General features: G+C 59.0%; 1 protein-coding gene across 3 annotated transcripts; it reads right to left on the bottom strand.

The window, feature by feature from the left end:
• Positions 1-898: 898 nt before the first annotated feature.
• Positions 899-9348, bottom strand: SHROOM1 (shroom family member 1). Of its 3 annotated transcripts, XM_055142265.1 has the most exons (8): positions 9257-9348; positions 8759-8936; positions 4300-5154; positions 4153-4208; positions 2218-2772; positions 1975-2116; positions 1606-1878; positions 899-1509 (listed from the first exon to the last, which is right to left on the bottom strand). In XM_055142265.1, exons 3-8 carry the CDS (start codon positions 5110-5112, stop codon positions 1195-1197), a joined length of 2154 nt encoding a protein of 717 aa, XP_054998240.1. In that variant the 5' UTR covers positions 5113-5154; positions 8759-8936; positions 9257-9348; the 3' UTR covers positions 899-1194. The 3 variants fall into 3 exon arrangements, with proteins under 3 accessions (XP_054998240.1, XP_054998239.1, XP_054998241.1); XM_055142264.1 differs by lacking the exon at positions 8759-8936 and having other exon boundaries at positions 9257-9330; XM_055142266.1 differs by lacking the exons at positions 8759-8936; positions 9257-9348 and adding an exon at positions 5848-5869.
• Between the last annotated feature and the right edge of the window lie 1863 nt (positions 9349-11211).

Below are 11211 nucleotides of genomic sequence, written 5' to 3'. Positions count from 1 at the left end.
TAGGCCACACCCAGCAATGCTCGGGTCCTACTTCCAGCAGTTCTCAGGGGATCATATGGGGTGCTGGAGACGGAACCTGGGTTGGCCAAGTAGCAAGACAAGCACCCCACCCCCTGTACTATTTTTCTAGCCCCTCAGGGCTCCTCTCCTGAGTGAATTCAGAAGTCACTCTTGGTGGTACCTGAGGAACCACAGACAGTGCCAGGAATCAAACCAGGATTGGTGGTGTGCAAGGCAAGCAACTTACCCATGGCGAACACTCCAGTCTAGTTTACAGAAGAAAGTTCAGTCTTACAACGGACATATCCAAGGGTCAAGTGCCCTGAACATTTGTTGTGGGTTTTAAGCAGAGAGCATCTGAATCCATTTCCAATTTAGGGAAATTTCTTTGCCTCTCCCCAAGGTTTTTTTTTTGGGGGGGGTAGGGGGTGGGAGTGGTACCTGCTGTTGCTTGGGGTTGACTTCTGGCTCCACAATTAGGGATTACTCCTGGCTGGCTCTGGGGACCATATGTGGTGCCTGGGATCAAACCCAGTGGTCACATGCAAAGCCACTGCCCTCCCTGCTGTACTCTCTGCCCTACCTCACCCCCAGTCTTGTGGGGAGGCAGTACCCCCAGACTCCACTACTAACACCAGAGGGTTGGATGAAGAGCAGCAGAGGACAGCAGCTCTGGACAGTCCTGCCTTGGTGTGTGGACCGACCAGAGTGAGGGTTAACGGCGGGGCTCAGTGGGGTTAGCAGCCCCTCTGTTTAAGCCTGAATCTGAACCTTCCCTTTAATACTCAGGCCTGACCCAAGTTCTCTGACAAAACTCCTGAGACTTGACAGCTAAGATTGCTCTGTGGTTCATAAGATGCCCCCCCAAACCATGCTCTGGGGTACACACACGTCTCACATACATTTTTATTGAAAACAGATCTAGAGAAAGTCTGTTCTGCACCTTAAATTGAAACTTTCTTCTGCCCTGTCTTCTTCCAGTCAGCCTCATGATAGCCCGTGGTGATGCAGTTTACTGCATTCACCAAGTAATGAACAAATAATCCTCAAGCCCTGGATAAGGCCACTTTGGCACATTCAGAGGAAGAGTCCTAGGAAGGGCTGGCGTAGGTTTTCCCTGCCCCCAAGGGAGCGGAGAAAACCAATGTCACCCCCAGTTCTTTGGGAGAGCGGTCCCACCGCCACCATCCGCAACTAGCAGAGAGAAGGTGGGAGGGGTGATGCAGCGCCAGGACGGGGCCCGGGCGCCAGGGGGCTTTGGCCCAGGGCGCTCCTCACGGCGTCCAGCTGGTCCTGGAGGAGCCGCGCCCGCTCGTCCAGGCCCCGCTGCTGGGCCAGGACGGCGGCCTTGCCGGCCAGCAGGGCGCGGTAGGCGCGCAGTTCCTGCGCAGGCAGCGCGCGCGCCAGCACCTCGTGCAGTGTCCGCTCCCGCCGCGCCACGTGCTCCCGCAGCTCCCGCGCGTCCTCCTGCTGCCGCTGCAGGAGCCCCAGCCGCTGCCGCAGGGAGGCCTGGGGGACCGGGGGGTGGGGTGGGGGGACGCCGTGAGGGAGTGGTGGCTCCCCGCATTGTTCCGCTGTGCTCTCCCTGCTCCCGGACCCGCTTACCTGCTCTTCGACGTCGCCATCCGCGCCCAGCCGGGCCAGGGCGTGGTGCACGCGGCTCAGGCGACAGCCCAGCAGCAGCAGCAGGCCCAGCACGCGCTCCAGGTCGCTCAGGAAGCGGCTGAAGCGCTCGAGCTCTCGGGGTGCACAGGCCTGGCCTATGGCGGCCTCCAGCGCAGCCCTGCGCCCGGCCCACGCCTGCGCCGCCCTCTGCAGCTGCTCGCGCTCGGCCTCCAGGTCCCCCAGCATCTTTTGGAGGAGCTCGGCCAGCTCCACCTGCAGGAGACGTCGGTCAAGACTGGTCCCCACTGCTTTAGCCCAGGCTCCGGTCTGGGGATCCTACCCCGCCCACACAGACCTCTCCACACTCACTTTCTTGGCCTGGATGAGGTGTTTGGGCTCAGGGGGACCCTGGCCACAGGACTGGTCAGGCACAGGCTGGGTGGTTAGACTTACTGGCCTTGTCTCCTCCTGAGAAGTTGACAGGAGCGAGGTGGAGCTAAATAGATAGGACCTGGGGACAAAGCCAGAGCTCTTTGCGCTGTCCTGCCCCAGGCTGCAGGCACCTCAACCTGAGTCCCTGGTACCCCCTCACCCACCCTGGTGCTCACTCACCCTGCCTCGGAAGCAGCAGGCCCCTCTCCAGCCTCTGAGCTGGCCGGCCGCATTGCAGCCCAGACTTCGGCTAAGGGAACGAGTCCATGTAGCACGGCCAGGGGAATAGCAGGCGGGCTGGGCAGGGAGGCCAGAGTGTCGCTAAGGGAGGGGTCCAGTCTTGCCAGCTCCTGAATAAGCTCCTCCAGGCGGGCACCAGAACCTGGCTGAGCCATGGCCCAACCTGGGGCAGTGTGATCATGTAGTCCTGGGGCACCACTGCCCCGAGTCGCCAGTGCATCATCTGGGCTCTCTTTGAGGGGGTCACACTCTACAGCCTCGGGGAGGCCAGCGGCCAGCGGTCCGGTGTGGTCAGTGGGAGGGCTGTCACCATTCGCCATCCCGGGGGGTCTATGATGTTCGGGCCTGGTGGCCCCAGGACCACTCAACCCCGGCCAGCAGTCACAAGCTGCTGAGGTCTCCAGGCACGTAGGGAGGGAACGCTCTGGAGACACTGGAGCCTGGTCAACTCTTTGGTTCAAGGCGACTCCAGGCAGCTGGTCAGAGGCATGGATACTGGAAGTGCAAGAGACACAATCAGAAGTGCCTCTGGCGAGCCCTCTCTGCCTACTCCAGATGAAACCCAGGTAGCCACGAGCTTCCAGAAGACAAACCCAGGTATGTGGGTTCAGAGACTAAGACTCCAGGTCACACGGCCCTTCCCTTCAACCCGCTCGCTTGGGGTCCTGGCTGTCATGCCCACAAACTCCCTCAGGGTGCCATCTCAACACATCAACGACCTGAGTCCAGAGACTCCCAAATGAATCTCAAAATGGATTATCTCCCTACAGAGATGTCTCTGATCCCAAGCATTTACAATTTTAGAAGTGCATGGCCACGTTAGCGGGCGCGTGAACTCTCATGATATTCATAATGTAGCACTACACTGTAGCACTATTATCCCGTTGTTCATTGATTTGCCCGAGCAGGCACCAGTAACGTCTCCATTGTGAGACTTGTTGTTACTGTTTTTGACATATCAAATATGCCATGGGTAGTTTGCCAGGCTCTGCAGTGCGGGTGAGATACTCTTGGTAGCTTGCTGGGCTCTCTGAGAGGGACGGAGGGATCAAACCTGGGTCAGCTGCATGCAAGGCAAATGCTCTACCCGCTTCATAATAAGCAATAGAAACTAAGTGATCTAGCATTTGCCCCTGGCAGGTAGGCTTGAATGGTGTTGGGAAAATTCAAAATAATGGTGGTGGGAAGGTGTAATGGTGGTGGGATTGGTGTTGAAATATTGAACGTAATCAATTAATGTGAACAACCTTATGAAAATAACATTAAATAAAAATTTAAATAAAAAAAGAAAGAAATGGCTCTGGCTGGAGACAAATGCTGGATGGCATGGGCCCCTAGTTACTGCCCTCAGACCCCAGGCTCGGGCTAGAAGAAGGTTCTCTGCCTCCATGCAATCCAATACGGGCACAATAAATGCTCCATTTGGAAGAGGCACATGTGGAACAAGGGTGTCGTGTTCTGCTGGGAAGCAGGAAGGGGTTCACCTGGCAGGCAGCCTCGGCGGGGCATGGGAGTCTGCAGGGATCTTATTCTAACCAGTGGGTGGGGAGGGAGGTCCAGGAAAACATCACGGGGAAGGGAGAGAAACCGGGCAGACCCCCTGCAGCCTCCTTCTGAGCCTGGGACCTGGATGGGGAGGGGATGGGGGAGGCCCACAGGACCCCTGTGACCAGGATGGAAGCACCAGAATAAATTGGTGCGGTGCAGCACCAGAGAGGCTGCAGATGCTGGTGAGGAGCAGGTGCGTTTTGCAAACATCAGGAGCTCAGGCTGAGGGGAGATGCTAACAGCGGAGTGCTTTCCTGCTTTTCCCACCTTCTTTCTCAGAATAGTCCATTCCCCACTTTCTGTCTCAGACTGATCCAGGCCTCTCACCTGGAAAGTTTGGCATGAAATACTGGTCTGGAAGGTTCTGCTCCTCGAGGAGTACCCTGGAAAGGTAAACAATAGGACAAATGGGACTTAAGGTTCTGATCTCACACGTGCCCCTCCCATCAGCCCTGCAGCCCCTGTCCTCCACACCTGGACAGAGGACATCACTTCGCAGGAAGGGCTCCGACGGCCACTGGAAGGCCTGTAGGCGTGGACGAGCTTCAGAGAGCCTGGTTCTGGGGCCTCGGGGCGTCGGGCGTCCTCTGGCGGCTCCCTGATCCCGTGACCTCCGATCTCTGCCACCACCCGCGGCCGCAATTGTTGGGGTTCGGGCCTGGCAAGCATCCTCGGGTCACCCCGCTGGACTCGACCCGTTTCCCCTGGCTGCAGCTGGGGCTCCGGCTGGGGGTCAGAGAAGCGCCATTTCCGCGGTGGGTTGGTCTGGCGTCCCGAGCCGGTGGGCCCCGGGGTGAGTGTCCCGCGTGGCGGCTCCGCGTCCTCGCCCGGGTGGCTGTGCGCGGCGCGCGGGCGGGAGGGCAGGCTCATGCGGAGCTCCTTGCGCTGGAAGGACGTGGCCCGCAGCACCCGCCTCTGCGCGCCCTGCAGACGCAGGCGGTAGGCGGCCCGCGCCGCGGGGGGGCTGGGGGGCTCGGCCGCCCGCGCTGCCGCCGCCGCCGCCGCCGCCGCCGCCGCCTCGGCCGCCAGTGCGAACAGCAGCGGGGTGTCCTGTCTGCTCAGTGGCCCTGGGGCCCCTGGCCCCTGCGGCGGGGGCTCCGTGTCATCCCAGGTGAGGCAGGGGAGGAGGTGGGAGCCAGGCGACGGCGGGAGCGGCTCGGGGCCTCCGGGGTCTGCCGAGAAGGAGCTGTAGGCCGAGTCGGCCCGCGTGGACAGCCGTCGCACGTCCAGGCCGCGGGGGCACGAGGACGGAGAGGTGCGGGGGCTCCCGGCGCCCAGGCCCTCCATGGCCGCACAGAGGAGTTTCCAGGCCGGCCAGCTCAGTGGGGCCTGGAAGAGGCGAGAGCGCGGGATGATGGGTGAGGTGAGGGGCCCGGCTCATGTGCGCAGCCTTGGGTTCGATCCCCAGTACCGCGTGCCCCATCCCTCAGACCCCACCGCATGCTCCCACCCCCGCCCCCAGCATCCACAGGATACCCCCTGGTGGACCCCAGCACTGCCAGTTTTGGCTTCCACAAGGACCAACAACAGCAAAATAACAAGAAACAATAATAAACATGTTCCCGATGAAAAAAGGGTGAGGACTAGGCCAACTTCCTCCACCCTCCGGAGGGCACTGAGCTCACTGAGCTCACAGCCCCTCCCTGGTCACATGTCCCCAGGTGGGGATGGCCATAGAAAGAGTGGCCTTGAGAGTTGAGAGTTTGAGAGGAAGAAACTGGCCATGAGCCCATTCCCCGCTGGGATACTCCTGGCCTGAAGCCCGGGTACCCCCTCAACGGTGGGGTGCTGAGAATGTACCCACACTCCTAACCCAGTCCCACCCAGGCCGTTTCCTGGCAGCTTTGTTAGCCTCTCCGTGTGATCTTTTTCTGATATAAACAATGGTCTAGAAGGTTCTGTGATCACCCAGGAGCCATGGCAGGAGCGGGCAGACCCAGGTCAGATGGCAGGGGTTGCTTCCCAGCCTCCCTGCCCACTCTGTGCCCATTGGTTAGGGGTCAGCATGCAATGTGCAAATACTTCTCTTGAGTCCTGCCACAGCTGTGTTCCACAGATGGGGACTTGAGGTCCTGAGTTTGCGGGAAGTGGGAATGAAGGGTCCAGGGGCACACAGCTGGTAGGAGGCAGAGTCCAGCCTGGAATCTGGGCCCACCTCCAAGCTGACTGCAGTCAGAATCAATTTCCTGGAAGCCCAGTGTGCTGAAAGCTAGTTTACCCCTGCCCCCTAACTGCCTGCTGCATCCAACAAAGTCCCAACTCCCTCCACTCTGGGTCAGTCACCCCCACTTCCACACACACCTCAAACAGTTTCCAGAATAATAGGTCCCTGCTTCAGAGACTCTGCTTTTTGTCTCAGAATGACAGGCTTACGCCCCTCTTTGTCCTGCTACTTTTGCTCCTTCTATAGGGCTTGGCTTAGAGGTCTCCTGACCTTTGGGGCTCCCTACAGTGTCCCAAGCTTCCCCCACCCTGCATCGGAATTGTGATTTCTCCTATTCCTGAGAACAGCTGTGCACTGGCTCCTTCCACCCTCAGTGCTGGCCACCCAGCCAGTTAGAGAAACTGAATTTGCAGAGAGTAGATGTGAGGTGGCCTTGGGGTAGCAGGAAGAAGGCCCCTTTGGTTTTACTCACGCTTCTCCCCTCCCTTTGCATTCTTCCTGGAAAAGGGACAGAATGGAGGCAACAGCTGCCTCTAGGGACAGGCCAGGCACTCTTAAGGGATTAGAAGCAGCTTGGAGGGCTGGAGCAATAGTACAGCCAATAGGATGCTTGCCTTGCCTGCGGCCGACCTGGGTTCAATCCTCAGCATCCCATATGGCTCGCTGAGCCTGCCAGGAGTGATCCCCAAGCACAAAGCTTGGAGTAGGTGCTGAGCACTGCAAGATGGGCACCCCCACACAAACACACACACAAATAGCAGCAGCTTGGAGCAGGAGTGGCCATGAATGAAGGCCCACCCCTCCCCACACACACACACAAGCTGGGAAGGTGGAGCAGGGAGGACATGGTGGGAATGCCCAGGGCATGGGGGAGAGAACTTTGGTCCTGGGAGTCTGGGGCTGCCTGTGGGCTCGGGGCATGACGGCAGGATGGGGTCTGCCGTCCCTGAGCTGCTTGCAGGGAGGGTGTGTCTCAGCCATCTAGATACACTTTGGAATTCTGGGTCACCCCTGCTGATGTCACCGGCTTTCCTGAGACTAAGATGCTACAGAGTGTGGGTCAGGACAGGGAGGGAGGCTCGTGCTGTGAGATACCGTGTTCTTTCCTGAGAGGGAGGAGTGGGGGCTGCAGTATTTCTAGGAAGGGCCTTTCAGACAACTGGGTTGTCATTTATTTGTTTCCAGTTGGGCTTGAACCCAACTCACAGCGTGGCCCCAGATGACCATTTTATGACCAGTGAGCCCAGGAGGAGAGTCGCCTCTTCTAGAGGTGCTCGCTAGCACCCAGATACCTGCTTCTCTTCCTCTTTCTTTTTCTTTTCTTTTTTTTGGGGGGGCCAGTAGTGCTCAGGGCTTTGTGCTCAGGAATCACTCCTAACAGTGCTCAGGGGACCATATGGGGTGCCAATGATCAAATCCGGGTCAGCTAATGCAAGGTAAGTGCCACAATCCCTGTATGATCTCTCCGGCTCTCTCTTCCTGTCCTGTAGATAACTTGGGAGTGTTTATCCTGGCCCATTCGACTCATTCGATCCATGCTTGCCCTGTGGGCACAGGTGCCATGCTTGCTGCATGTGCTATGCATGTGCAATGCACAGGTGCTATTCCAATACAAAGTTGCTCCACCAGAAAGGGCCTCCTTAGCTTGTTTGTGAGTTGGTATGTTTGTATTCACTGAATAAAAGCAGCTTAAGGGCCAGAGAGAATGCTCAATGAACAGGAGCGAATGCTTTGCCTGCAGGAGGCCCGGGTTCCATCCCTGGCACTGTATGTTCCCACACACTGTGGGGACTGACCCTCAGCACTAAACTGGGAGTAACCCTTAAGCACCACCAGGTGTAATCCCCAAACCACAAACAAGAACCAATTTGAACAGACAATACAAATGCATGCCCTTGTCTGTTTCCTTCCAGTCCCCACCTTGTCTGAAAGGGTGTGAACTCCTGCAGAGCCTGGGGGCTGAGCACAAAGAACGAAGCTCAGTTGGTTGCAAGGAGTCAGTAGCAGCCCAACCAGCCCCTGTGAGGAAGTGGGAGGGTGATCACACCCCAGGTGTCCTAGCATCAGCATAAGCTGTGCCCTGGGACAATGGGATAGTCCCGATCTCAGACAGGAGACAAGAGTCCCATAGGCATTTTGCCAAGCTCTGCCAGAGGTGTGTGTGTGTGTGTGTGTGTGTGTGTGTGTGTGTTGGGAGAGGGGAGGACAGTGAACAATCTCCTCCTGCAAAGAAGTTGCATTTCCCATATACTTGTTGCTAGACTGAAACAGCAAAAAGGTGAGAAAAGGTGAGAGGTGCATCCCGCCAGGGGTCTGGGAGGTGGAGGGACGGACTCGGGAAGGCCCAGGGCTCACAGCCCGGCTGGCAAGTCTGTCCGGAGGTGGCCGAGCAGGGAGAGAAGACGGGCAGGGAGAGAAGACTGCAACTGCCGCCGGACAGCAGAGAAGCAGCCAGGCTGTAGTCAGGCCTCGGCACCAGCGTGCTGCACGGCGGGCTGAGGGGTGCCTGTCTCCAGCGCGCCAGAGCCTCACCGAGGCTGCCTATCGGAATGAGTTTCTGTGTGCCAGACCGAGTCTGCACTATCTTGAATCCCGCCCCCAAACGAGGTCTGCGGGGCGGGTGGCTCCTGGCTCTTCCCTTCCCCTCGGCGGCCCCCACCCTCCACGCGCTCCAGCCTCGACGTGGCTTCTCTTCTGGAGGCTCTCGCCCCGGGTGGGCGGCATCCCGGGAAATAGAGGCCACAGCCCAGCGGCTGGGGGGCCACGCACCTGAGGCTCCAAGCGCAGAGGCGAGGCGCGGGAAGGAGCGGCAGGGGGCGGCAGAGACCCGCGGAGGCCCGGGACCCCGCGCGGGCGGAAGGCGCGGGCGCGCGGGGCTCGGCCCTCCCCACGGCGTCCAGCCCCCGACGATGGGGACTTTCAGGCGCGTGTGGGGCGGGGGGCGGTCCTGGGGAGGGAGAGAGGGAGGAAGCCGGACTCGCCAGCGGTCGAGGGCAGGAGGGGGTCAGGGAGCGAGACCCCGGAGCGTCCCCCCACTCCAGCGTCCGCTGCTCGGTGGGCCAGCGGCCTCCCCGCACCCACAAGGGGACAGGCGTGCAGGGGGCCCACTGCACTCCCACCCCAGACCGCGCGCAGAGAGGGGGCACTTCCAGACCGCACCACTGGCGGCCCTGCAGCCCCCCTATCCCCACCGAGCCTCCTCCTCCCCCCGCAGCGACCCCCCACCCCCCACCAGGCCGGCCCTTATCTTCCCCGCCCGCCGCCTACCTGCGCTCCGGCCTCAGAGGCGCTCCCGGGCGCTGGCGGAGGCCGCGCGGTGACATCAGAGCCCCCGGGCTGCAGCTCCGACCCCACCTCCAGGCTCCGGCCGCCACAGGGTTGGCGCCACGTCCGGCCCGGGGGCGGGAGCACCGAGCCGTGTCCACTCTCCGGCGGGCCGGGGCGCAGGGGATGCTCAGCCCGGCCCCCCTCCATCCCGCCTGCCGCGCTCTTGGCGGAGAAGCGGGAGCGTCGGGGAAGAAAAAGCGACCACCCGCTCTCAGGACTCGGTGGGCTCGCCCGCGGCCAGGGGAGCAGGTCAAGTGGACACCCTCGGTGGGGAGACCCGGAGCTGATACGCTCTGTTGGATAAAAACTAGAACCTAGAACCCCAAAGGCACCGGACGGCCGCCCCCTTTTCTTTAAAACTTGGCCAACAAAGCAGTCCCTCGGAGGTTAGTTCAGATGGCGCCGCACCCGGGGACCCATCCTCGCTCTAGACCCCGCGTTTCCAGGACTCCTGCCTTTGACTTCTAACTCCACTTCTGGATTTTGCATCCCCTTTCTCCATTTCTTCCGCTACCCGGCAGATCTGAGTCCCTCGGACCTGAGTTCAAGGGTCCACAGGAGCCGCACAATCTCAACCCCCACATCCCGGGTGGGGTTAGCAGGAGGCCAGAGTGGGGCTCTCAGGATGCGGCTTTGGGGGCGCTTCCTCCAGGCTGCAAGGATGTTCCTTCTTCATCTCTCCGGCTGCTAGGTCCTCCGCCTCCTCGGCCTGCACCTGCCAAACCTTTAACCTGGGAATTGGACTCGCAGCGCCCCTGAAAGAGGCTAAGTATGTCCCTTGGGCTCTCAGATTCCTCTCATCCACCCGTCAATTGCAGCACATATGTCCCATCTTGGTTTCTTGAGCTGATATGGTTTGTTGGATAGAAACTGGAACCCAGGACCCCAAGGATCAAGAATATCACTTTCTGGGCCTGAGTGATAATACAGCAGGTAGGGCATTTGCCTTGCACTGGGCCAACTCCAGTTTGAACCCTGGCATCCCATATGGTCCCCTGACCATGGTCAGTAGTAATTCCTGAGTGTAGAACCAGGAGTAACCCCTGAGCATTGCCTGGTATGACTTTCCCCCCCCCCCAAAAAAAAAAACCCCAAAAAACTAAAATAAAAAGTAAGAATGTCACTTTCTGGGGACCCTGGGGAGCACTGTCTGTTGAGCTTCAAGGGCAGGAGCTGTAGGTATCTGCCTTGTGACCAATGCCTTTCTAAAGGCTTCTAAGATGCCTTTTAAAACACATCCTCACCAGGGGTCAGTTTCAGCTGGAGAGGGCAGCCCAGGACCTCCTGGCTCTGAAACCCTGCCCGCCCCTATCCCTCCTGGAACCCAGGACCCCACATACTGGAGGCATGAGGAAAATCTGCCCCTCTAAGACCTAATCCACATGGCTGGCCTCAGAGTACAATCAAAGTAGTGGGAACACACCCAGCAATGAAAAAGCCAATTTGAAACTGCTCAAGTTTTACACTTATGTTGGAAACATTTTATTCAAAAGCACATGGAGTGGCTGGAGCAATAGCACAGCGGGTAGGGCGTTTGCCTTGCACCTGGCCGAACCGGGTTTGAATCCCAGCATCCCATATGGTCCCCCAAGCACAGCCAGGAGTAATTCCTGAGTGCATGAGCCAGGACTAACCCCTGTGCATCACCGGGTGTGACCCTAAAACTAAACTAAAAAAAAAAAACACACATGGAAAGCATGAAGTGTGTACAGCAACCACAGAAATTCTCATTAACCCTCTACCCTCCTGCCCCCTAACTTATCCTTTTTTTTTTTTGCTTTTTTTTGGGGGGGGGTCATAGTTGGTGATGCTCAAGGGTTCCTCTTGGCTCTGCACCCAGGAATTACTTCTGGCAGTGCTTGGGGGACCATATGAGATGCCAGGGATCGAACCCA

This window comes from Sorex araneus, chromosome 6 (genome assembly GCF_027595985.1).
Source record: "Sorex araneus isolate mSorAra2 chromosome 6, mSorAra2.pri, whole genome shotgun sequence".
Lineage (NCBI taxonomy): Eukaryota > Metazoa > Chordata > Mammalia > Eulipotyphla > Soricidae > Sorex > Sorex araneus.
This window is presented reverse-complemented; position numbering and strand designations above follow the sequence as displayed.

What these genes read in the sequence shown, in the direction of transcription:
- SHROOM1 (XM_055142265.1), bottom strand. Translation starts at nt 5,112, where the DNA reads ATGGAGGGCCTGGGCGCCGGGAGCCCCCGCACCTCTCCGTCCTCGTGC. An exon ending in CCTGCTGCTTCCGAGGCAGG is followed by an intron (nt 2,117 to 2,217) that starts GTGAGTGAGCAC and finishes CTTTGTCCCCAG; the next exon opens with GTCCTATCTATTTAGCTCCA. An exon ending in ATGGCGACGTCGAAGAGCAG is followed by an intron (nt 1,510 to 1,605) that starts GTAAGCGGGTCC and finishes CCGGTCCCCCAG; the next exon opens with GCCTCCCTGCGGCAGCGGCT.